This window comes from Eulemur rufifrons, chromosome 16 (assembly GCF_041146395.1).
Source record: "Eulemur rufifrons isolate Redbay chromosome 16, OSU_ERuf_1, whole genome shotgun sequence".
Taxonomy (NCBI): Eukaryota; Metazoa; Chordata; class Mammalia; order Primates; family Lemuridae; genus Eulemur; species Eulemur rufifrons.
Genome location: NC_090998.1, coordinates 31873394 through 31900321, shown reverse-complemented (window position 1 = coordinate 31900321; position 26928 = coordinate 31873394). Strand labels below are relative to the sequence as shown.

The 26928-nt window shown below is 34.4% G+C and overlaps 1 protein-coding gene across 4 annotated transcripts in view; it reads right to left on the bottom strand.

The window, feature by feature from the left end:
• The window catches only part of CNTN1 (contactin 1), a 342876-nt gene that overhangs the window by 69910 nt on the left and 246038 nt on the right, over window positions 1–26928 (bottom strand). For 2 of the 4 annotated variants that reach the window (XM_069489731.1, XM_069489733.1), the window contains one exon: window positions 4687–4845. In XM_069489731.1, coding sequence (XP_069345832.1) covers window positions 4687–4845 — 159 coding nt within the window. Of the gene's footprint in view, window positions 1–4686; window positions 4846–12713; window positions 14009–26928 lie in introns of those variants that run through there. The other 2 variants (XM_069489734.1, XM_069489735.1) reach the window with 1 other exon arrangement.

The window sequence follows — 26928 nt, the reverse complement described above, 5'->3', positions numbered from 1 at the left end:
GCCTCTAATACTATTTTTATTTGTTTTATTCTGAGCCCCAAATGCCTCCGTTAACAGACTTGTATAATCTTCTCCTAACCCTTCAGCCCTGATAGGAACTATTGGATTCTTCTTCTTCTTTTTCTTCTTTTTTTGTCCCAAACTACCCACACAAACAGTTTGGGCACAGAGGCCTGCTCCCTGCTTTGGACGCAAGTTCATGCCCAGAGCCAAATGGAGAACAGTCAGTAGCAGAGGGACTTTGTGTCCTCTCTCTTCAGCCAAGTTCCTTGCAACCTGTTTGTTATTCCTGGAGTCAGAAAGAGAGTAAAGTACTTTGCATAACAGAGGCAAGTGCTGTTCTAAATCTGATTTTTAACTATGTCAATTCTGAGTCAGGCCACTTAAAAAATATATACATACTTTTTTCTTTTTTTTTTTTGTTGTTCAGAATATTACAGAGGTACAAACGTTTTGGTGACATGAATTACTTTTGTGCAGTTTAAGTCAAAATTTTAAGTGTGTCCCTCACCCAGATTAGTGTGCATTGTCCCTGTTAGTTGTGAATGTCTATAAATAATCTCAGCATTAAAAATCAGATCTTAATATATAATGCCTGTCGGATAAAAAACTCTCTATAAAATGCCTCTCTATAAAAAACTCTATAAAAAACGAAAATACTGTGTACTAACAAGATAGGTATTAAAATGTTGGTTTTACTTTTGAGTGTAAATTTAAAGCAAAGGGATATAAAGCAGGAGGAGACCATATTCCTTACTTGAGTACTTAGGCCAAACACACTCTTGAGAATGTCTTAGTTAACAACCAGTCATAGCAGTAATCCATAGATCTATTTACGAATACCTTGAGGCCCTAAGGTTCAGAACAAAAAGTTTCTGGTTATTCTTTGAGAAAAAGAGAAGCAAGCCTCATGGGTGTCCTAAGGGGAATCATTCATAGTGTTTTAGCTGTCTGGAAATCCTGAAGCGATACCAAACTGACTGTGGTCTGAGAAGCTTCAGAAACAGCCAGAATGACTTCAGGACTAATAAATTGTGTCAACAATACCTCCAGTCAATATAATCCCCTCTATTCTAGACTTTTGGAAGTTATCTTAGTGAATTCTGGGGTTTCATAAGGTCTAAATGCAATCAGAACCTTTATTACCCTTCATTTCAATCTAAAACTCAAATATTAGAAACTACCCAGAGAGAACTACTCACTCAAAAGTTCTAAGTAAAACAGCAGATCTGTGTTTGAGACTGGAAATGAGCATTTAGAGGTTTCTCACTGGCTCAAACACTCTTACTTATGTTATAAGCCCTAGACCCCAACCACAGATCACCTGGCAGGACTTGGGAAGGAGCCATAGGTGTGGAAAAATTCCTGCAGCACAAGAAAAGCAAGCTGTGCTCTGGCATCCTAGAAGATGTGACTCATTCATCCTTTTCTAAGGGAAATATGAACGTAGCCTCATACAAATCCAGAAATTCATATTTAAAATGAGAACTACAAAAAGTGAAGCCACAAAAAGGCAATAATAATAATAATAAAATTATAATATCCTACAATAAACCTAGGGAATTTTCATTTTTTTAATCTATCAATTCAGCAAAGATTTAAAAACATAATACTAAATACTAGGTAAAGAAATGACAGAAGAGATACTCATATACTAGTGGTGGGAATAAAAACTAGTTCAATCTTCCTGCAGAGCAATTGTGGAATATAGCTCATGGGATTAAGCTATTTACACTTAATAGTTTAATTTACATATGTTTATTTTAGGATTTATTCTGTAAAACCTGGATTTACTCAAAAGGCTGCATTCAAGGATACAGAAGTCCACATGTGGTCCCAAGGCAGCAGGTTCCCCACCCCTGCGCTGTAGCAGTGTGTGTATGTTTGTATGTCCGTCTATGTGTGCTTGTACACACACACACACACACACACACACACACGGTCAATACCATTAAAGGAATTAAAATGTTATACTAAAATGCCCATTTAATCCAAAAGAAAGTAGGAAAGAAGAAATAAAGAAAACAAAAAAGTGAAACATTTACAAAGCAAAATTACAATGGCAACTATAAATCCAACTATAACAATAATTAACTGTTAATGGGTTAAAGAATTCGATCAAAGGGCAAAGACTATCAGATTGGATATATGCTGTCAACAAAAAACATACTTTAGATTCAAAGAGACAAATAGGTTGAAAGTAAGAATTAGAAAAGATAGATCAAGCAAACAGGAACCAGGACCACAAGAAAGCAGGAGTGGCCGGACCAATATAAGAAGTACCAATTTAAAATACAACTCCCACCTTCCAGTTCCTCTTTTCTGTTGTTTCTCTTTGGTATGCATCACCACATGACTCACCACATATTTTAATTGTTTATCAGCATCTCTCCAACTAGAATGTAAACTCCTTGAAGGCAGGGGTTTTTTTGTGTGTTTGTTTTCTCTATTTTTTCACTGCTGCTCAACTGTATATCCAGTATCTATAATAGGTTCTAGTACACAGCAGAAGCTCAATATTTATTATATTTAATAAATAAGCACTATGGGCCCTTCTGTAGGTGCTAAAGATAAAGCAGCACATAAAACAAAGTCTTCAGCTTCATGGAATTTACTTTCTAATAGATTTTTTTAATGAGAAGTATATTTTAATTGAGCTACATAGTAAGCATACATAAGTAATTAATAAAAATGACCACAATTAGTATTATTTTTTTCAAAGCCAAACAAAATTTTAACCATTTGTTTATTTCAATGTTGCTAGATGTCTAATATTATCTACAGTTTAAAATTATCATTAGTTTTCATTCTCTTCAGAAAAGCAGAAACTGCTCATGCTTCAGGTTTATCAAATATCTAAAAGGTTTTTTAAATTATTTTTCAGATGGTCTGATTTTGCTAAGAATATTTGCAGATAATTTTTTTTTTTATTTTTTGTTTGTTTTTCAGCTCATTATGGGGGTACAAAAGATCAGGCTATATACATTGCCCATGCCTCCCCATCCCCCCGAGTCTGAGCTTCAGTTGTGTCCATTCCCTAGACAGTGCACATCACACTCATCATGTAGGTGTGCACCCTTCCCCTCCCCCCACCCCATCCCCCCCAGTCAGAACTTCAAGCGTGTCCATTCCCCAGGCAGTGCACATCGCACTCAACAAGTAGGGATACACCCATCCCTTCAGATAATTCTTAAAACCATAAACATAATGTAATGAAAATGTTTCACTTGTTTCTAATACACTGGAACTTTGCACACTTATGTGGAGAATCACTTGATACTACAATATATCCTAAATCCTTGCAATAGACTTCAAGTTTCTATTTGCTTCATTTTCCTTGAAGGAAAGAAATTTTCAAAAGAACTAAATCTAAATTAAAGCATCTTACTGAGAAATACAAATAAATTCCATTATGTTAAGATAAAGCTAAAATGGGACACAGGAGTTATTATATTTTAGTTTTTATAAGGGAGGAACATTTTATTCACCACTTGTGTCTTTTCCCCTCTAGTGACAACTGAGCAGATGCTTCTATGCCTTTTCTTTACACATCTTAAAGAAATTTTGGCAACCAAAAGTTTGTTTAAAAATATTGTTAAAAATGCCAAACATAAACAGGTTATTTTATCAAAAGGATCTATAATCTTCTTTGATATTACAGGGGAAAATACACTGATGTCTGATATTATGGGCTAGTCTCGAGAAATGGCAATGGTAATAGTTACAGAAAAAGGAAAGTACCCACTTAACATTTAATTCTTTTTTGCTGATCAGCTTTTAGAAAATATTAATATAAGAAAAGAAAAAGGTTGAAAGATCCAAAACTTCTTTTTTTTTTTTTTGAGACAGAGTGTCACTTTGTTGCCCAGGCTAGAGTGAGTGCCCTGGCGTCAGCCTAGCTCACAGCAACCTCAAACTCCTGGGCTTAAGCGATCCTACTGCCTCAGCCTCCCGAGTAGCTGGGACTACAGGTATGCGCCACCATGTCAAGCTAATTTTTTCTATATATATTTTAGTTGGCCAGATAATTTCTTCCTATTTTTAGTAGAGACGAGGTCTCGCTCTTGCTCAGGCTGGTCTCGAACTCCTGACCTCGAATGATCCACCTGCCTCAGCCTCCCTGAGTGCTAGGATTACAGGCGTGAGCCACCGAGCCTGGCCAAAGATCCAAAACTTCTTTAAAAATCTGTTTTGAGGAAATTCAAACCAAGTGAAATCATTCTCATAAAGAGTTATGACAGTAAGATTTGGATTCCTAATTTAATATTTATGATCAATGTGACTTTATAAAAATGCAGAACCTATATAATTGGACAAAAGGGGTCAAAAATAATTTGTTATAAGTGCCATTTGCGCACCGCCCCCCCCCCCAAAAAAAGACTTCCTAATGAATTTTTGCCAGTACATCTTAGTTATACACAGCTCAAATAAGAAACCCAGGAGCTCTCTGCCTTCTATTATAGGTTGATTTAGACATGATGCTGCTTCCCCTATAGCTTTAAAATGTTTAAGTTTCATGTAGTTCTCTTCACAAACAAAGGACTAGAATACCAAAAGAAAAATGTTTTAAGAAAGAAAACATTTTAAGGTAGATAATGAAATTCTAAAATCTTCCAGATTTTTGTTTTTGATAAAATAGATTCATTTTGAAAACATGTAGTGACACATAAGACAAATAAAACTCACCTGTCTTCGCATCTTTCCAGTCATCTGAAAGAATAGTCTTGGTCTGGATGGTGTATTTAGAGATAGGACTATGATTGTCTGAGCCACGGCTCCAAGTAAGTCCCACAGAAGTGGCTCTGATGTCTTCTATTCTCAGACCACCTGGAGGGCCTGGAGGGCCTGCAATGAAAATTTGGGTAATGAATCAACGAATCCCAACTAGTGAATTCCACATACATTAGAATACAAAAATGTCCTCCTTGCAATTAATCTAAAAGACATTTGTACAATATAAACAGTGTTGCTGCATTTCTTTTAAATACAGACTGTAAGAAGTGATAATAATATCATTTGTGGTTTTCACTGAATGATTTCATTTGTCTCTTTTTAAAGAAGGAGATAAATGCTGTCATTTAAGAATGGCATATTATTCAGGCTATATATGATAATGTTTGATTCATAACATGCAACTGGCATCAATGGGACATAATATACATTGTAACCCAGTGAGATTTAATGAATGCTTGTTGAATGTACAAATCAGAGACAGTAGCACAATTCAGTCTAGCTGTGAGAATAGTTGGTCAAATGTTTCATTCTGCCTCCCCCAAATCTAGGAAATACTTTATTATAACCTCAAATGTTATGTTACTTGAAGTGGAAATTTCTGGGAAACACTTCATGCATCATTTTGGATAATAAATTTCAAGTGAGTTTTAGTAATAAGTAATATTTAAAAGATGGTTCTACTTGTATAAAAAATTTAGAAAACAATTTTCAACTCAGAGATATGCCAGGCATGCTCTCAGAATATCAGATTATATATTGAAGAGTCTTAGGACAGGAGAATTGTTCTTGCAGGGCATAAAACAATATTAAAAATAGGTTTTCATAGATGCTTCATAACTCAGTACCAATACTATGTCTTTATCCTCTAAACTGAGAGCACTGTGCTGGGTGGTAGAGATTAAAAGGTACGTGAGACACAACTTTTGGGCTTTGAAGAGCTGTTTGTCTTGAATAGGGTGAAATGGACCAGCAAACAAATAATTATAATAGAAAGCAGTAAATGCCTTCACAATGGTTTATAATATACGTAAACTTTGCATCACAATTTCTTGTTTTTAAAAATGAGAAAGTCCTTTAAGTGGTGAAGTGGCATCCATTGCTTACAATGCTAAAGAAGCCTCTCAGTTAATAGGCAGTTCTTAGTACAGACATTTCAGAAAATTCCATCACTCGTTTTCTTTGCACCAGAAAGGAGTCCATCCCCAACAGAATTAGGCAGGTGAATATAACAATCAATCAACAATTTGATTAAATAGCGTTGTCATGTTATCATAATGAATATAATGCTAAAGATGACATTTTTTTAATATTTTAGCTGAAAATAAATACCTTCATATTTATATATCAGTTGAATTGCTTAGCCTAGATGGCTTTTTTCTCCATATGGGCTTTGGTCTTTGCAGAGGTATGGGTAACACCCCAAACCTTCACCAATTTCCTTATAGTTGGTGGAAGAAAAAGTGTATGTAGATCAACACAAACATATCACCACTAATACTAAAGTAACACAGGACACACCCTATTCATGATAGCAAATTTTATTATTTGGAAACATATATAAATATAATAAAAACAAACCTTTTTATAAACTTATAATCTACAACAGTATATTTATACTTCTTAATGTTAAATAATTAAAATAGACACGTGACATAGAACACATTTTAAATTCAGAGAGAACATATTGCACTTTTTATGTGCAAAAAACACATTGAAATATAGTGCACATTCTTGGTCAGAACCCAGAAGTTCATTATTTTACATAAAGTAACAACCTAAGTCAATTACTGAGTAGAATATCTCAGAGTATTAAAATTAAAAATTAGAGATTAAAAACAAAAGAATTTTTCAGAGGAAGAGAAAGTCTTATACATGCATTCACATGATTTCTGAGAATAAAGATATGGTATTCAGAAAATGTTAAAGGAAATTGAAGACAAAATTATCACAGATCATAGGTTAATCTTTAACCATTAAGGTGCAAATCATTTCTCTGCTGTTATTCTCTGAAGTTCTTGAAGTGTCAAATAAATAATATTTCACAAAAGTCAGATGAAAGCCACATGGTATTAGTGTATTTGTTAGGACACTATATGCCTAATAATTTTATTCAGCCATCCATTCATTGAAGAGTAATATTGTTGAGCAAAACATTGTATTTGTCCACTGTTTTCTCTGATATATATCTGGCTGATAGTGGGTTCTCAACAAATATTTGGTGAATACATAAATGAATTTATCATAATTGGTCTTTAGATAATTCTATAAACATAACGGTCAGCCATAATACAGTCTCCATTCTTCCACTTGCCCTGAAATACTATATCATCATAAAGATGTGGAATTGAAAGGACAAATGAAAAGGGAGAGATTGGTATTCTCATAAAACTCTGATGTGGGAGTATTACTTGGTGATGGTTCAATATGAAGTATATTTTTCATCTAGTAACTGCCTAAAAATACCTGAGAAAAATCATACTACTAAAATAGTAATTATATTAAATGCAGGTATTTTAGAGTGCAAATAGGGTTGTCTTTAAATTCTGTATGCTGATTTATCTTGGGCAAGTTTCTTAAATCTAGCAAGCTCTTGTTTTCTCATCTGTAAAATAGGAGCAATAAAAATCTACCAAAAAAGATTGTTAGGATTGAAATGACAACTTTAAAGAATTTAGTGCTCAGCCTGGTCCATACGCAGTCCTCAGTAAACTTTAGCTACTAACAATATTATTATTCCCATAAAAATTTTCTGGGCATCTTAGCCACCTGACAACGGTTATTATTAGTACTTGATAATCATTGTCAGGGATCTATTTACCAGATTATTCTTTCATTTAACACTTATTACTTAAAAGAAAGTAGGGACCTCAGAAAGTAAAGTTTTTTTCCCAGTAAATTTGATAGAGGTGACGAAAAGTTGGGCATGTGAAGATACTAAGGAATCAGAATGTGGCAAAAAAAAAAAAAAAAAAAAAAAAAGCATAGAGACAAACTTGGATGGTCTGGGTTCAACCCAGGGCCATCCCTGCAGTGTGTCCCAGAAGGAAGGTTTTCAAGCAGTGTAGTGCTTAGATTTTTGTTTAGAATGGAGAGAAAAATGTTGTGGTGAAAAATAAAGTAACAAAGCTACTTGTTACTCAGCACAAAACCAGGCATGTAGGAACTGACTCTGATTTTTTTGTCAATCAAAAAAAAAAAAAAAGCAATACATAATTCTGTTCCTAGGAGTTCCTTTTTTTTTAAAAGCTCCCATCACTGTATACTCTCAATAAATCCTTAAGAAGGGGAGCCAAAGAAAATATAAGCAAATAGACTGTGCCATATAGCTTATTTCATTATTACTTTACTAATACCTCTCTCCAATTTCTTATGTTGTCCTCAGTCTGATAGCTAAAGATTTCTAAGAACATTATTTGTCCCAAAGTCAAATTATCTTGAAAGAGATGTTGGTAATCATTTTACCAACTTTTTAATAATAACTTTTTAAAACAATTACTTTTATTGTAATTATTAAAGATATGAGGTGAGGGGAAAAAGAAACCAGAATGTATCTCTGACTAAGCCCTGGCAAAGTGTTTTTGTCCATTCTTCTCACCACTATTAAAACTTAGGGAGTTGGAAAGAGAAGAAAATGAGGAGGAAAAGAAAAAGATATGATGGAAGGAATAAACATTATTAAAGTATACTTTTTGTTTTATGCCCTTATGAATACAGTTTTATCTTCACCCTTCTCGTCACCACCTCCCCCCATCCCATGCTCTGGAATTTCTGAAATGCATTTTATTAAACTCATATATCACATCTCTGCTATCGTGTTGCTATTTTTGTTCCCTGATTCTTCCAAATGTTGACAGGATGTCATCAAGAGTGGACACTACTAATTGTGTTAGGTCTGTCCAGCTGATTGAATTCCTCTTTTATAAAATTAGCAGTACAAACTTCAATGTTGATTGTTTCTTTTCTTTTCTTTCTTTCTTTCTTTCTTTCCTTTCTTCCTTTCCTTTCCTTTCCTTCCTTCCTTCCTTCCTTTCTTTCTTCCTTTCTCTTTCTTTCTTTCTTTCACAGCTCACTGCAGCCTCAAACTCTTGGGCATATGTGATCTTCCTGCCTCAGCCTTCACACGGCACCACCACACCTGGCTTCAGTGTTGATGTTTTACATCTTCTTTTCCTATTCGAAATCATAGTGTTCAATTGCTACCTTTCTTTGGGCTACTTTTCAGTATTTCTTAAGGTGGAGACTGCACCTGTGGACCGTTCTGCCTTTTCTATTTGCATTACCCTCTCTTGCTATTCTTGTTTTTCACCCATTATATTCTCTCTTTCACTTTAAATATCCCTTTTAAAGATTGAGACTGCTCCATCATATCTCATCTATGGGGGGATAAATAATGATCCCTTGTTAGTGTTATGTTTCTACTTGTGGATTCTTCAAAGTTAGCTAAAAGAACTACGGAGGTTTGTTTCTGTCACTTTGTAACCTGGTAAAGGAGTGTGGAAATGGCCAGAATGAGCTCCTATCATTCAGAGTTCAATGCAGAGTCTCATTGCTACATCCCTATTCTCTTCTGCTAAACTTCTCTATAGTCTCAATGTTTTTACTATTAATTCATAGACAATTGCCAAATAATGGAAAATTGCAATATTTAAGGTAGATCACATACATTTTAGAGCTCATTTAAGCCAACATCTGTATTTATATCTGTTTACAAAAGGATGCTGAAGTCTAGAAAGGTTATTGTAAGAACTGAACAGCTAGTCAGTGGCAGAATACAAAGTCAGGACAAGAGACAGGGTTTTCTGGTGTGACATGCTCAAAATGAGAAAACACCTATTTTCAAATTCAGAACATGCAGCTTAAATGTGCCCACCTGCAAAAGATCTCCAAAGAACTACCTGGATGCCAACAAGTTTACCTTATTGTCCTCTTGCATTTGTCTATATTATTTAAACAAGTTAAGGCAGTATGGATATTTTGACAATACTGATTTTTTCAATCCATGAGCAAAGGACATTTTTCCATTGGTTTGTGTCCTTTATGATTTTTTTCATCAGCGTTTTGTAGTTCCCCCCCTAGAGATCTTTCACTTTCTTTGTTAAGTATATTCCTGGGCATTTTATTTTCTTTGCAGCTATTGTAAATGGCATTGAATTCGTGATTTGACTTTCAGCTTGACTGTTATTAGTTTATAGAACTATTACTGATTTGTGTACATTAATTTTTTAACCTGAGAGTTTACTGAATTTATTTATCAATTCTAGGCATCTTTTGGAGGAGTCTTTAGGATTTCCTAGATATAAGATCATATCATTGGCAAACAGGGATAATTTGATCTCCTCTTTTCCAATTTGGGTACCCTTTATTTCTTGCTGTTGTCTGATTGCTCTGGGTACTGGCTAGGGCTTCCAGTACTACAATGAATAGGACTGATGACAGTGGGCATCCTTATCTTGTTCCAGTTCTTAGGACAAATGCTTTCAACTTTTCCCCATTCAGTATGATGTTGGCTGTGTGTTTGTCATGAATGTCCATACTGCCAAAAGTGATTTACAGATTCAATGCAATTCCCATCAAAATATCAATATCATTTTTCACAGAACTAGAAAAAAAAAACCCTAAATTTCATATAGAGTCAAAAAAGAGCCTGAATAGCTAAAGCAATCCCAAGCAAAAAGAACAAATCTGGAGGAATCATATTACTGAACTTCAAATTATACTACAAGGCTATAGTAACCAAAACAGCATGACACTGATATAACGGTAGACACATAGATCAATGGAACAGCATAGTGAACCCAGAAATAAAACCACATAGCTACAACTGATTTTCAACAAAGCAGACAAAAACATACACTGGGGAAAGGATGCTGTATTCAATAAATGGTGCTAGAAAAATTGGAGAGTCACATGCAGAAGAATGAAACTCTCTTACCATACAAAAAAATTAACTAAATATAGATTAAATACTTAAATGTAAGACCTGAAACCATAAAAATTCTAGAAGATAACATAGGAAAAACTCTTCTGGACATTGGTCTAGGCAAAGAATTTATGACTAAGACCCAAAGGCAAATATAGCAACAATAAAAATAAATAAATGAGACTTAAACTGAAACATTTCTGTAGAACAAAGGAAATAATCAACAGGGTAATTAGACAAGCAACAGAATGGCAGAAAATATTCACAAACTATATATCTGATAAACAACTAATGCCTAGAAGCTACAGAGTTCAAACAAATAAGCAAGAAAAAAAAAACAATCCCATCAAAAAGTGGGCAAAAGACACGAACAGATTTTTTTTTCAAAAGAAGATACTCAAATGGCCAAGAAACATGAAAAAATGTTCAACATCACTAATTATCAGGGAAACGCAAATTAAAACCACAATGAGACACCACCTTACCCTTGACAGAATGGCCTTTATTAATATGTCAAAAAACAACAGATGTTGGCATGGATGCAGTGAAAAGAGCATGCTTATACACCGTTGGCAGGAATGTAAATTAGTACAACCTCTATGGAACACAGGATGGAGATTCCTCAAGACTAAAAGTAGACCTACCATTCGATCCTTTTACCCAAAGGAAAAGGAGTTATTATATCAAAAAGACACCTGCACCTGAATGTTAACCACAGCACAATTCACAATAGCAAAGACATGGGATCAACTTAAGTGCCCATCAACTGACAAGTGGATAAAGAAAACGTAGTGTGTGTGTGTGTGTGTGTGTGTATAAGTATATACACCATGGAGTACTACTCAGCCACAAAAAGAATGAAATAATGTCTTTAGCAGCAAATTAGATGGAAGTGAAGACCATTATCCTAAGTGAAGTATCTAAGAAATGGAAAACACCACATGTTCTCACTTATAAGTGGAGCTGAACTATGGGTATATATGGTCATAAAGTGGCATAAAAAGCACTGCAAATTAAGAAAAGGGGAGGGAGGGAGGTGAGGGATAAAAAATTACCTATCAGGTCCAATGTACACTGTTCTGGTGATGGGTGTACTAAAAGCCTCCCTCCCCTCTTCTTAATTTCCTAACCTGCTCTCTCCCTTTTAAACACTGACTGGCTTTCTAAACAACCACAGTTGGAAATGGACCTCAAAAAACTACTGATCCTTTGGGGACCCCACTTCCTATAGCACATATATAAAATATAAAACTTGCTGCTCTAGAATTGGTGTAAGCAGGAAAGACATCTATTGTCATTTTCCTTTCCACTGGTAATTCCCCAGTAAGTGATTGAAAGCAAAGCACTATACACAAATATCCTGTGGTTCACTGTTTATTTTTACCAAAATAGCAAATTTCAATGAAAAGTTTGAAATGTTAAGGAAACAAAAAACTTTCCAGAGAAAACTATCCTCCCTTTTTAAATAAAATAATTGTAAAATTGAAATGGCTGAGAGAGAAGGGACATCAGTTATACTAGGGCAAGTGGCTGCTTCTTTACCAAAATAGGTCAATTAAAGTCCCTTTATTACTACAGGCCTGTTCTTGCCCCAGAAACTATTTGAGACAATGGCTCTATTATAATGTTATAAAATACAAATCAATGTTGATGTTTGTGTTGATGTTTGAAGCTGAATATTCAATATCTCTACCATTTAATAGGTGTATAGTAGTTTTCTTAACCTCTGACATTGATAAAAATGAGCTTATATCTCAATTAGAAATAAAAATGAAGCTAAAGGGTGGTAAATGAATTTGCATAATGCTTCTACTTGATACACCTTATTTAAACAAGAATGTACGCCCTCTCCTGGTACCAGCCACACTGGTCATATGGTTTCCTTTAAATTTTATTCTTTCTTTCTCAAAACTATATTCCTATCTGGTCTTGGTGGTGTGATTTCAGTATGGACTATGTAGGAAGATGATGCTCATGGTGATTCACACATGTCTCCATGTTGATGTTTACAGACATGTAAATCCTCAAATTCATTTTCAGTATCTTATAAAAATGGCAATTAACTTGGATTTCTAGTCTAAATTCTAAGATAGTTCCTTTTGGAACAGTAATTGAGACAAGAAAATATAAAAGATGAAAAAAGTAACATCTTGAGCCAAAAGCATTTATTCCTTTAAGATGACTAATACATTATTTTAAAAATAAAACTATATATATATATATATATATATATGATGATTTAAGAATTATATCCATATCCCTCCAAATTTCCTTGAGAGTTCTTCCAACCAGATAGGATTGCTAGAGAAACTAAATGAGAAGCCCATATAATATCTCATACCTAAATACAAACCTAAGAATAATAAAATTATCTCTTATGAAGAAACAAGAATTTTAAGCATGTCTCTTTGACCAAAGGGGGAAAGTAAAAGTATTTTCAAATAATAAAATTTAAGTAGTCCCAGAAAGAATTATGTACACTTCAATTTTAACCACCCACTTCGACTCAGTTTCTTCCAATGAAAATCTCAACCTTCCTCCCAAAAGAAAAGATCTACAAAAGCTAATGGTAGAAGTTAATAAAATTAAATATGAATGCATCCTGAGAGTCATCTTAGCTTAGTCATCTTCACTTAAATCTTGCTACGGAGATGACATTTTCTTCCACATGCTGCCCATTTTCACTTTCCAACCCTAGGAATTGTGCCAAAACCCCTATAGAGCCCAGGCCAGTCTTTAGTTGTTTGCTGCTGGTTTTCATTCTCTCCTGCCAAAGAATTTGTATGGCACTAGGATAAAAAGACTGCTGGAGTGATGCCCCTTTTAGCTTATGTCCTAATTAAGATGACTCATTAGAGAATTTGACAACATTGTTCATTACCTGCTTGACTGAAACAAACAGTACATTCAGCGGCAATACTCCTATATCATAATTCACCAGTTCTTCATAAATTGTTCAGATAATGAGCTAATTTCTGAGATACATAATTTCAAAGAAAAACAGGACATGAAAACACAAAACTCTCACTTGGTCATTGTATAATGTACTGAGTTAGTTCACCAGGCATTTTTAAGGTATTAGTGAAGCAGTCTAGTTATATTTTTAAAAATCTTTTTGCTCAAAGTATGTTTAGACATTTCAGAAGGGGAAACATCCTCTAAGAACTAAGTTGGGGGAAAAAAAACTGCAGAAGCTACAAGATTTAGTTAGTCAAATCTAGTATATTATGTTTAAAAAAAAAAAGTCTTTCACACAAATGGTGAGTGTCAACGGTCACCAGTTTGGAGGCAGGCTTGCACAGACGGGGAGAAAGGAATCCACCATGTTTTTCTCTCCATCTTTTCTGTTTTTACCTGTAAGAGGAAAGATCAAGACTGAAGGGAGAGTGTGGATGCCCAGTTAGGGGCAGGAAGCCATGTACTTTGAGCATTTGCTATGTTTCCTTGATGGGTAAGTTGAAACAATGAACAAAGAAAGACACCCTCTCCTAGAGTCTACACTGAGGATAGGAGTCCAAAAAATAGAAGGCTGAAGCGACAAGCTTTGGTCCAATCAAACCTCTTTACCTTGTAGACAGGGACTGACTTTATAAAAAACAAGAGTTCTAACTGGAGTCCCTCCTCAATAAAACAAAAAAATAAAATAAATAAAACAACAACAAAATACACAGACCCTTCATAAATTTCATTCCACATAGTACCAGTCTACCTACTAAAACATATGTTTATGCCTTGAAGACTTCTAAGAAAAAAAATACTGAGGATAGATGTAAGGAATGATTCAAAAAAGTTAATTAGTTGTTGGGGCTGGGTTTTGTGAGAACTGTGTCTTAAGTTATTTTTCACTTATTTCTTATATCTATATACACATACATAGCAAAAGAAAAGGTAACGAAGGAAAATATTTGTAAAAAGTTGCCACGGGCAATGCATGAACTGTAACTGTTCATATTCTCTTTCATAAATATGGAATTTGAGGCTTACACTGATTAACTGTCTAGCTTAAGATCACAGGTTATTAAGTAGGTAAAGTGGATTTCTAATCTGTTTACCTAATGCCAAAGGCCCTAGCCTTTCCATCACACCATGCAGATCCTTTAATAATTGTATGCGCATATTAGTGTAGCTATATTATTATAGAAAATTGTGTAACTAACAGGATGATCATCCACCTACTCATAACTAAGGACAATTTGATTATTAGAATTAGGCCACTTTATAGCTACTACTGTCCCCTAGTGATCGTTATTTAAATAGAAGAAATAGTATCCAGGAAAACTTGCCTCTGCTGACTGCTTATTGCAAATTCAGTCCTTATGGTAAATAGTAAAAAAGGTCACAAAATTCATTTGACATTTTAAGCATATGAAATTTTAAGTCCTTTTGATGAGAACTGAAATTGCTAGTTTTAGATATTAACATACATTTTTTTTCCTTTCAAATGAAGTTTTGGTAGTTTTTGCTATATTACCAGAGTTTGCTTATCTGTGATTTGAGATTTTAAGTCCAGATAGAGGGGGCTGTACAGTCACATGGGGAGCCTCCCTAAACCCCTCCAGGGTGGGGTGCCATTTCCTTGGATTAGTTGCAGTATCTATCAGCCTCTGCAGGAAGATATCAAATCTTGGTCCTCCAAGAAGTTTAAACCCCACACATCAGAGGGAGCTGACATATTCCTATCAGTAACAGTCCTTTGCTTTTAGAGGAATTCTCAGGAATACGTGAAAGAGGGTGAAGCTCCCCTTGTTGAGCAGTGCTAAGACTGTAGAGAGCAGGTCCTCAGGAATGTGCTCTTCAGTGGGACAGACCCTAAACTATTCAGTGACACTTACACAAGGGACCTCTACACTCTGGTGTGTCACAAGGAATTTGCTACTAATGATATTGAGTATTCAGAAGATTTTGCATTATTTTTTTTCCTAAAGATAAAGTGGATTCAAAATTATCCCTAGAACACACTGACTCTCACTCACTTGCCTCCCAATGCACTTTCATAAGAAGGTATTGGTGCTCCAGGAGCACCCTGGTCAATATGCATGAATCTGAGCCAGCTTCCTCATTATTCTCATGTCTCCAGAGTGACCATTACTGATGGCTATGGTTGAGGAAATAAAAATTAAAATGTTTTACATTTTAGGGGAAAAAAAAGAATTTTTGGATTTATGCCAGAATCGGCACTCAATTATGAAAGTATATTGTGCAGTTAAATATGATAACGGAAAAGTGCAGTGGCAGAGAACAGATTGAGAATGACTCCCTGCTGTTCTGGTCTAATGAGATGTCCTAACTCAGGGTCCATTGCAGAACACTTCAACATTTCTTTCTTGCTCTTTGAGTATGTTTCATTTAATTCCAGTAGTGATGACTGGAGTTACAAGAGCTATGGACAGGAATTCAAGAGTACTAAAATCTCCTCCCTGTAGATTTATAAACTGACCATAGTTTAGAGGGTAAAAGTTTTTTCTGAGTTTCCTTCATTCTCATTTACTTAGATGCAAACAATTTTGTGACCTGCTCAAATTCTCAAAGGCTACACTGGTGACAGAGGCTGGTAGTGTTGGGAAGCCCATTCCTGAGAGCTGAAAAGGCAAGCTCAACAGAAATTACAACTCATAAAACTTTGCTTGAAAGGGATTTCACATCACTAAGTCTTTGCTTGGTTATTTTTTCAGTAATGGAACTAAGGTGTTTCTGTCTTGTTTTATTTAATAAACTGAACTGAAATGACAAGAGAAGATAATAATGAAATTCTAATTTTAAATAGCCTAAAATTTTACTCTACTCTCCAACTTAATTTGGGATTTTCAATGACTCAGAGTGGTTTGGGAAACTATCTAATTTGATAAACTAAGCCACGTACCAACAGTGATAGAGATGCACAATAAACAATTATATGGTCTGATTTCTGTATTTGGGGAAGTTAAACATTAGGGAGAAAAAAGCAAGTTCAAGTAGTTGAATTTGGAACACTAATATCTGGCCATGTTCTGGCTTTATAATTGATACTTGAAAAATATTTTTTTCTGTTTTTTGAACTTCCTTTGCCTATGAAATGGGAATAATTGTCCATTATTGCACTACCACCTCACAGCAATTTTATAGAATAACATGATAATTTTATATGAAAGTCCTATAGATATATACATTATAATCAAGACATTTAACCATTTTGAATGAACTATTTTTAACTGTATGAGTTATACGCCTTTAAAAACAGGAAAACACACATCAAAATTTCATTTGCCTATTTTTAGGCCAAAGAGCACATTACAAAAATCAAGCTTTAAAGCCATCTACTATAATTTATTTACTGTTTTTGTTATTGTAATTATAACTGTATAAAGTTAGCTAGCTGAAAAATACATATTTTAAATTACTATAGTTTCCCCCTTGTCATTAGGGTGGCCATAAATATATCATAGGCAAAAATAAAACTGCAAAATCTGCATCAGTGACTTTCTATAGAATAAACATTTCTTGCCAAAAAAGAAAAAGGCCTGCACTTTCGTTTTTTTCTTTTTTGTTTTTAAATTTCAGAATATTACAGGAGTACAAATGTTTTGGTTACAAAGATTGACTTTATACTGCCTGTCAAAGCTGTAAGTTTGCCCATCACCCAGATAGTGCACACTGGAACCATTATGTATGATTTCACTCGACCCCCCCCCCACCTGCATGATTTCTGTTGAGTTTTACTTCTGTCTGTGCACATGAGTGCTGATTGGTTAGTTCCAATTTAATAGTGAGTACATGTGGTGTTTGTTTTTCCATTCTTGCAATACTTCACATAGGAGAATGGTATTCAGTTCCATCCAGATTGTTGCAAAAGGTATTAATTCATTTTTTATGGCTGAGTAGTTCTCCATGGTATACATATATCACATTTTATTAATCCACTCATGAGTTGATGGACACCTGGGTTGATTCCACATCTTTGTAATTGTGAATTGTGCTGCAACAAACATTCTAGTGCAAGTGTCTCTTTGATAAAATGAGTTCTTTTCCTTTGAGTTAATACCCAGTAGGGGAATTGCTGGGTCAAATGGTAGGTTTACTTTTAGTTCTTTGAGGAATTTCCATACTATTTTCCATAGAGGTTACACTAGTTTGCAATCCCACCAACATTGTATAAGTGTTCCTTTCTCTCTGCATCCATGCCAGCATCTATTGTTTTGGGAATTTTTGATAAAAGCCGTTCTCACTAGGGTTAGGTAATATCTCATTGTGGTTTTGATTTGCATTTCTCTGAGGATTTTTTTTATATGTCTATTGCCCATTGGTCTATCTTCTTTTGAAAAGCTTCTGTTCACATCTGTTGCCTGCTTTAAGGTTTTTTTTTTTTTTTTTTTTTCTTGCTGATTTGCTTGAGTTCTTTGTAGATTCTAGTTATCAATCTTTTATTGGATGTATAACATGCAAATATTTTCTCCCATTCTATAGGTTGTCTATTTGCTCTGTTGATCATTTCCTTAGCCATGCAGAAGCTTTTAAATTTAATCAAGTGCCATTTATTTATTTTTGTTGTTGCTGTGATTGCCCTTGGGATCTTCTTCATAAATTCTTGGCCTAGGCTGACATCTAGAAGACTTTTTCCAACATTTTCTTCTAGAATTCTTATGGTTCCATGTCTTAGATTTAAATTTATTATCCATCTTGTATTAATTTTGGGGAGTGGTGAGAGATATGTATCCTGTTTCAATCTTCTACATGTGGCTATCCAATTTTCCCAGCATCATTTATTGAATAGGGATTCTTTTTCCCAGTGTATATTGCTGTCTACTTTGTCAAAGATCAGATAGCAATATGTGGATGATTTTATATCTGGGTTCTCTGTTTTTGTTCCATTGGTGTACGTCTCTATGTTTCTGCCAGTACCATGCTGTTTTGGTTACTATAGCTTTGTAATATAGCTTAAAGTCTGGCAAAGTGATGCCTCCAGATTTGTTACTTTTGCTTATGGTTGCTTTGGCTATTCAGGCCTTTTCTGGTTCCAAAGAAAACACAGAATTATTTTTTTCTAGATCTGCAGAAAATTACATTGGTATTTTGATAGGGATTACACTGAATCTGTAAATCACTTTGGGTAGTATGGACATTTTAACAATGTTGATTCTGTTGATCCATGAACATATGTTTTTCCATTTCTTTACATCATTTTCAATTTCTTTCCTCAGTGATTCATAGTTCTCTTTGTGGAGGGTTTTTACCTCCTTGGTTAAATATCTTCCTAGGTATTTTATTTTTTGTAGCTATTGTGAAAGGTCTTGAGTCTTTGATTTGATTCTCAGCTTGACTGTTGTTGGTATATAGGAATGCTACTAATTTGTGTACCTTGATTTTGTAACCTGAGACTTTGCTGAATTTATTTATCAATTCCTGGAGTCTCTTGGTGGAATCTTTGGGGTTTTCTAGATATAAGATCATAGCATCAGCAGAGAGTGATAGTTTGACCTCCTCTTTCCCTTTTTGGATACCCTTAATTTCCTTCTCTTCCCTGATTGCTCTGGCTAGGACTTCCAGCACTATGTTGAATAGAAGTGGTGCAGTGGGCATCCTTGTCTTGTTCTAGTTCAAGTAGGAATGCTTTCAACTTTTCCCTGTTCAGTATGATGTTGGCTGTGGGTTTATCATATATGGCTTTTATAATACTAGAAAACGTTGAGGAAATGGGCAAATTCCTGGAAACACACAACCTTCCAAGGCTCAATCAGGAGGAAATAGAACTCCTGAACAGACCAATTATGAGCAATGAAATTGAAACAGCAATAAAAAATCTTCTAATAAAAATAAGTTCCAGACCAGATGGTTTCACAGCTGAATTTTATTAGACCTACAAAGAGAATTGGTACCCTTACTGCAGAAAGTATTTCATAGCATTGAGAAGGAAGGAGTCCTCCCAATTCATTCAACAAAGCCAGTATCACCTCAATAACAAAACCAGGAAAAGACACAACAACAAAAAAATCTATGGATCAATATCCCTTATGAATACAGATGCAAAAATTCTTAGTAAAATTCTAGAAAACCAAATTCAGCAGCACATCAAAAAGTAATCTGCCAGGAGCAAGTAGGCTTTAACCCAGAGATGCAAGGATGGTTCAACATACATAAATCCATAAAGCTGATTCACCACATAAACAGAAGCAAAAACAAAGATCATATGATCATCTCAATAGATACAGAAAAAGTATTCAACAAAATTCAGCACACTTTTATAATAAAAACTCATTTTTCCACATTGATTATTTTATTGTATTGAATATATCTGAATTAGTGTTTAGCTATATTGTGTTACAACAATGAGCTGGATGTCTCATCTGAAGTCAGACTGCCTGGATTCAAATCTTGTTCTTTTACTTAGTAGCAATATGACCTTGCACAAGCAACTTAGCCTCACTGGATTCAATTAATTGTGTCTTGTAAATAATGTCTTTAACAACTGCTATATATTCCTACATAATAGAATAAATACATTATATATGATATATAATATGTATTTTATAATATGCTATATAATTATATTTTGTCATATCCATTATATCATTATGTATCTTTATTTTTATTTTATATTCATAATATATACCTTTTCACAGCCTAAAGATTTGAATTGGAAAAACATAATATTTTACCAACATAAATCAAAATTATTTTCAAAATATGACATAAACTGTCATTTATTCATATTCATAAAGACTTTTGGATATCTCTGATTATCTGTACTGCTCTTGAACTTTGATATATTGGCATAATTATAGCTTGATTTGGCATCGCTATTTGGTGAATGTACACTGATGCATAAACCTATAGCAGCACTGAAGTGGAGAGTCTCATAATACCTATTAAGTTCTGTAAAGTTTTTCTCCTTTCTCCCTGGAATAGAACTGAGAAGTAGAAAGGTTGTTGATTATTTTTTAAAGGAGCCATGGATACAAACCAAATGTGCAGCAAAAAATAAATTTCAATCTGCCAAAAGCTGACTATTTTAATTATAAAACAAAGAGAGCCAGGATTAATTAATTGAAGAGAAGAAATCCTCCAAGGAAGCTTTTCTCATTGTACTGCAGTGAGGAAGGAAAAAAGAAATCTAAATTTACATTAGTGCATGACAGTGTCTTCTACCAGTTTCTAACCCCCACACCTTTGTGAATTTTAATTTTTGAATTTGTAAAATGAAGTGTTAATCTATATAATTTTCAAGGCCCATCTAAAAGCTTAGGATAGCGTAACATTCTAAATGAATTACATAGTTTGTTGAGATGTTTGAAAAATTCCTTGAATTTTCATCAGTTCACTTTGAACTCATATTGAGAAATATAATTTCAAATCATTGATGTACTTTAAAACTCCAGTAGTAACTGGGAAAGCTGTTGTGTTTATTAGAGTTTTTTTTTAAATATAACTATTAATACTAATAAGTTCTAACTTTAAAACAATCAGCCTTTTTCTAAATTATGTATTTACTATAACCAAAAATGCATTTCAGCTCAATACTTCATTTTTAGTATGTAATGATTATGGAGAACTGGTCCCTAATAGCTTTTCTTTGACCTAAATTTGTTGATGCTCAGTAGGAAGGGGAATGCTTAATTTCGGGGCAGGCTTTGCTATTAGTGGATGTATCTCTGTGGTTTACTGCAGAGCGGGGTCAGGATGCCTCAGGATGGCGCCCAGTCATCATTGTTCCAGCCAGTGTGGGCAGTAAGGACCATTTTCCTGTCTTGGTCCTGCAGGGCTGATGAGATGGAATCTTTAGCTGTCTCTGTGGCAAGACTTCCTTGGCCAAAGCAAGCGGAAAACAGAGGCAATTATCCAAGTATTTGAGGTAAATGTGTGTTTTGCTGCCCCAATTACTTGAAAACTACCTCAACTATTTTGACTTGACTCTGATGACTTGGACAGAGATCTTTCTGCCTATATAACTTTATCTCTTTTCTGGCTCTCTTCTCATGCATGTATGTGTGTGTGTGTGTGTGTGTGTGTGTGTGTTGGGGTATATGGTGAGGTGTGTATGGTACATAAAATCTTTATGTCTGTTCTTTCTATTTTCATGGTGTTAAGGTGATTAATTTAAAAGTCCTTCTGAATTCATTTTGACCCGGTATAAGAATAATTTTGAATATAAATCCATATTTTCTTACTTAATAACTTTGAATATAGGACTTCTTGAACACCATGCCAGCTACCACAGAAATCTAAATTCTGATTTAGCACAAAGAGTTCCACAAACTTTTAATATGACAACAGACTTTCTGTCCTGTTGTCTTCACGAATATCCAAGGTCCCTGAGTTAGTTACACAAATAGAACCCTAAATAATCCAAGAGTTAGTGGTTTAACCTTTTTCTGATGAATGTCTTTGGATTTATCTTTTCCCACAATGTTTTTAAAATCAAATTACTTTTCATTATCATATGCCAGATAATGAGAAGGGGAAAAGAATCAAAAGCTGAAATAAGTAACTTGCACTACTTAGGAGAAGTTAGCAAAAGTAAAATTTGTTCTACCAATTCTAGAGTAGACGTGGTAATCTTTCTGGCATGATGAGTTTTAGAAATTACCCACAGATTATATTTACACTTTTTGGAAGAAGCTTAGTACAGAGGTCCCAGGATGATGGGAATAAACTCCAAGTTTGTAAAATGAAGGGATGAGAATTGTCTATACAAATTTTAGGATTAATTCTAGATTTAGAATTGTATTTTCAAATTTGAACATAAATGCAGAAATTTCATATAGTTACTATGAAGAAGTGGGAGGGGGAAAGATGTATTAATAAATGCATGATTTGCCAAAAATAGAATCATGAGAATACTTTTATCTCAGACAAAGAAAATGTTTATCTATCCCATATTTCTTAATGAAAAAGTACTAACTTGTCTGGACCGACATCTCCAAATAAATGCATCAGAAATAATGTTGTCTGGACAGTGAAGAATGGTACTCTTTGGATACAAACTCTGCTAATGTAAAACATCTGAGAGTAATAAATACACAAGAGCACTTTCCATAGAAAAGACTTCTAGTGAATCATTATAACAGTTTAAAATATAGCAACATTATTCGGACTAAAAAGTATATTGACAGCTTCCATCAGGTTATTTATTTGGCTATGTTACCTAACTTAGAGTTTTAAAGTGGTTTAGTCACCAATCAAAATGACCTCCTTATACAGAATCTGGTAACCATGTCATTAGGCCAAGTAATAAAAACTTTAATGGATTGCATCAAATAAAGATGACATCTAACTTATATCCCTCTCCATTCTGCAACTGTATTTTGGTCTTAGAAATAAAGTGGAAAGCTGTACACACACACACACACACACACACACACATACACACATACTTTCACATGGTATTCTTATCTAAATACAAATCTACATAAGACAAAATGAGTATTAGCTTCTAATATAACAATATAAACAATATAAACTTACTCTGGGGAAAAATTATTTACATAGTTTTCATACTATTTGCTTTAGTGTCAGCTACTCTTTTTCCAAAACATTTTCAAATTCCATATAGCATATGTTAGGGTTGAGAATTAGACCAAAAGAAAATGTTTAGATAGTAAAGGCTTTTTTTTCTTTTGTTTGTTTTCTGAAATCTCAGACTTCAGTTGCAAAATATTGTTTAATATGGTATATAATACATAAAAATATAGTATATAAAATATAATCCTGATTGCATTTTCTATTTTGTCGATATTAGTGGCAAACAAGTTTTGTTCATTCAGGTGTCAGGAAAGTGTTCCTAACAGTCAGTAGCATCGCCAGTAATATCTATAACACAGCAGAAATATCAGGAAAAATAGTAACGTATATACAAGTCAAAGCCTAATTTCTCTTTTGTGGCATAATTTTATGGTTCATTTTTGAATGTTGTCCAAAAATGCACTCAGGAATGAGAATTTAGATTTGGCAAGTTGCATATATGTTTCCACAAGTGCTGTCGAATAAAATTGTGAAAAAGAGACCAAGACGTTGAGGATATAATAAAAAATTAATATTTGTCAAATTGGATTACCAGAAGAAACATTAGAGAAAGTGGGAGAGAATAATTTTCAAAAAGATAATGATGACAAATTTAGGGGAATTAGTGGCAATGGAAAGATTAGCAGAAATATTTCAAAAAGTGAACAGATACAATTCATCCATGTAACAAAAGCACTTGTATCCCCTTAATATTTTGAAATAAAAATTATAAAAAAAGGCAGCTTTGGGGAAAAAAAGTGAAAATTACACAGTCAATACGATCCCATGATTTGAAGTTGTTTGCAGAGCCAAAGGATCAGACGATATGTACCACCTTTCTATTCTCTACTCCTTGAACATCTTTGGACCCAATTATTGGATAAATAAATTGAAGTGCTATAGTCTTCTATAAGTATTTATGGCTTCTACAAAAAGGCAATGGTTCATATCTGATTACTGGGGCCATTTTGTATAGATTGTTTTCAGTTCACAACAATTGCTATTGTTTTCCTTTTTTCTCAATCCTGCCCTACATGACACAAATAAAATGGGGAGTGTGTTCTCTCTGGGTAAAAGGGTCCATTAAATAGAGCCAATGCTACATTTTCCTTTGACTACATTTTCCCTCTTTTATTTTAGTTTTATATTTAGAGGCACTCAGATTTAACTAATTGATTTCATTCTAAGCTCAATTTAAAATAATAATGCCAAGACATAAGCCTAAAACACATTTTTTTCTCTCATACAAATCACTTTCATCAGGCTTTACACCCACACTCAGCCATTCACCATTACAAGTACACACACACACACAGATATACAAGGGCAGCAACATTTTTTACTATGTATTCATTTCCTTCAAAGTAACATGGGCTAAGAAATCTGCAGTCTTAATTATGTCTGGATATTTATATTTTTGTATCAGTCTTCTGATAAGGCATAATAGTTTACCCACGGAACTAGTTTTTTGTTCTGTTTTTTTTTGCCAAAAATTTCTTAGTGATCTTTAGAGGAAATTGCTTACCCCCCTCCACTCTGCTTACTGTCCCTCTCACAGCACTAGTTTCAGCATCTGCAGTTCAGATCACCAATATGTGAACATGAATTAGAATTAATCCATCTCAAATTTAACAAGTTCTTACATGTTTATTATCTACTATTAATACATAACACGTTTAACATGTTTTGATGAAAAAATATAATTTTGAAGGGTTGAGTGCAAATTTAATCTTTCATAAGCAATTTAAAATGTAAATATGCTATTAGATCTCACTGTGCAAAATTCATCAGTTTTTTATACTTCTGCATAAAGTGAACAATCATCCCTTCGTTTCTCTTTTTAGAGCCTCTAGATGGGGAAAAAGAGCTGAGGAAATCTTATGAAAATTATAAATCTTCTCAGGAAAATGTACATACACATGGAATTTTCTAATTTCTGGAGGTCCATGGACCCCTTAAAGCTTGCCAGTAAACTATAGGTTATGATTTCCTAAACTAGATGAAGAAGCATAGTTAAGTGATTTTTGTTTTGTTTTGTTTTGTTCTGAGACAGAGTCTCACTCTGTTGCCCAGGCTACAGTGCCGTGGCATCAGCCTAGCTCACAGCAACCTCAAACTCCTGGGCTCAAGTGAGCCTTCTGCTCAGCCTCCCGAGGAGCTGGGACTACAGGCACTCGCCACCATGCTCAGCTAATTTTTTCTATTTTTTTAGTTGTTTGGCTAATTTCTTTCTATTTTTAGCAGAGATGGGGTCTCACTCTTGCTCAGGCTAGTCTTGAACTCCTGAGCTCAAGCGATCTCTCCCACCTCGGCCTCCCATAGTTAAGTGATTAAATAGACCAATAATAATACTCCTTGAGGCAGAGTATGTCTTATATATTACTTACAATTATTATAAGAAATTTAAAAAACTTTAATTTTATATCTTATGATTTAAATACATAAAGTATATTACATCTACTTCACATATATGTTTTTGTGCACATTCTGCAGAAATATATTTGACTAATTACAAATATTTTTTGATATAAATACCTTTTCTATTATTAGAAATAAAGCTTGGAGAATGGTTATGATTCTGCTGACTTTAACAGAAGTAAACAATACTTTTCATTTACCTGTATAGTTTTATTGACATCCTGCCATAGTGCAGGGACTTAAAATGCTCTATCATATTTCTACTGAATGTACTTGCCGGGTTCCATTGCTTTAAGGCTGCGGTCCCCAATCCCTGGGCCGCAGACAGGTACTGGTCCATGACCTGTTAGGGACCCGGCTGCAGAGCTTCACCACCACCCTGCCACCCCTGCCCTGCCCTGTGCGTGAAAAAAATTGTCTTCCATAAAACTTGGGGAAGGCGGGGCGGCATACAACAGAAGGTGAGCATCAGGCCCACAAGGGAAGAAGGCTTCATCTGTATTTACAGCCCTCCCCATCGCTTGCATCACCACCTGAGCTCCGCCTACCCCCCCCCACCCCAACCCAATCCGTGGAAAAATGGAAAAATGAAACCGGTCCCTGGTGCCAAAAATGTTGGGGACCACTGCTTTAAGGCATTTTTCCTGGGACTAAAAGGAAAACCTTCTTTTATTTCCACACAGTTACCTATTACAACTTCTTTTTATTGGCTTTCCCTCTATAAAAAAATTACACATGATGGTGATTATTAATTACCTAAATATGTGTGGATAATAACATTACTACTTTTGCATTTATATCTGTAAAATGTCCTCTTCCTTACGAATATTACAGAGGTTTCTATAGTGTTACTAAAAGGAGGTAACTACAAAGTAATCCTATGAAGACACTGATGTTCATGCATTTTACCATAATCTCTATTGTAATATTAATGCTAATTCTTTTAATATGCAAACAATTCAATTATATATACAATTAGGCTATTGCCAGAAATGGCTTAATAGCTAGTGTCTTACTAGAAAGAATAGCGAACTAGTCCCTCTCCTATTAACTCCTGAAAACAACTGATGTCTCAGATAACAAAATACTTTAAATGGAAATACAGAAGCTAAATGAACTTTCATTGACTTAGGATTTTGTCACCTTGTGGTTTTATTTATTAATTTTCAATAAGTGGTCTGCCAAATGAATTTCTAAGTTTATCTGGACAAAGAAACTTCAGCTAGACTTCTTATTACTCTGTTGAAGAGCATATTCAAATGGAATATAAGACTGTTCAGCATACTTCCAATGTCACTTAGGGACTCCATATTAACATGCTTTAGAGGGAAATGCAGGAGGTGTATGAGATTGAGTGAAATTACACTGACCCAGATCTGGAAGGG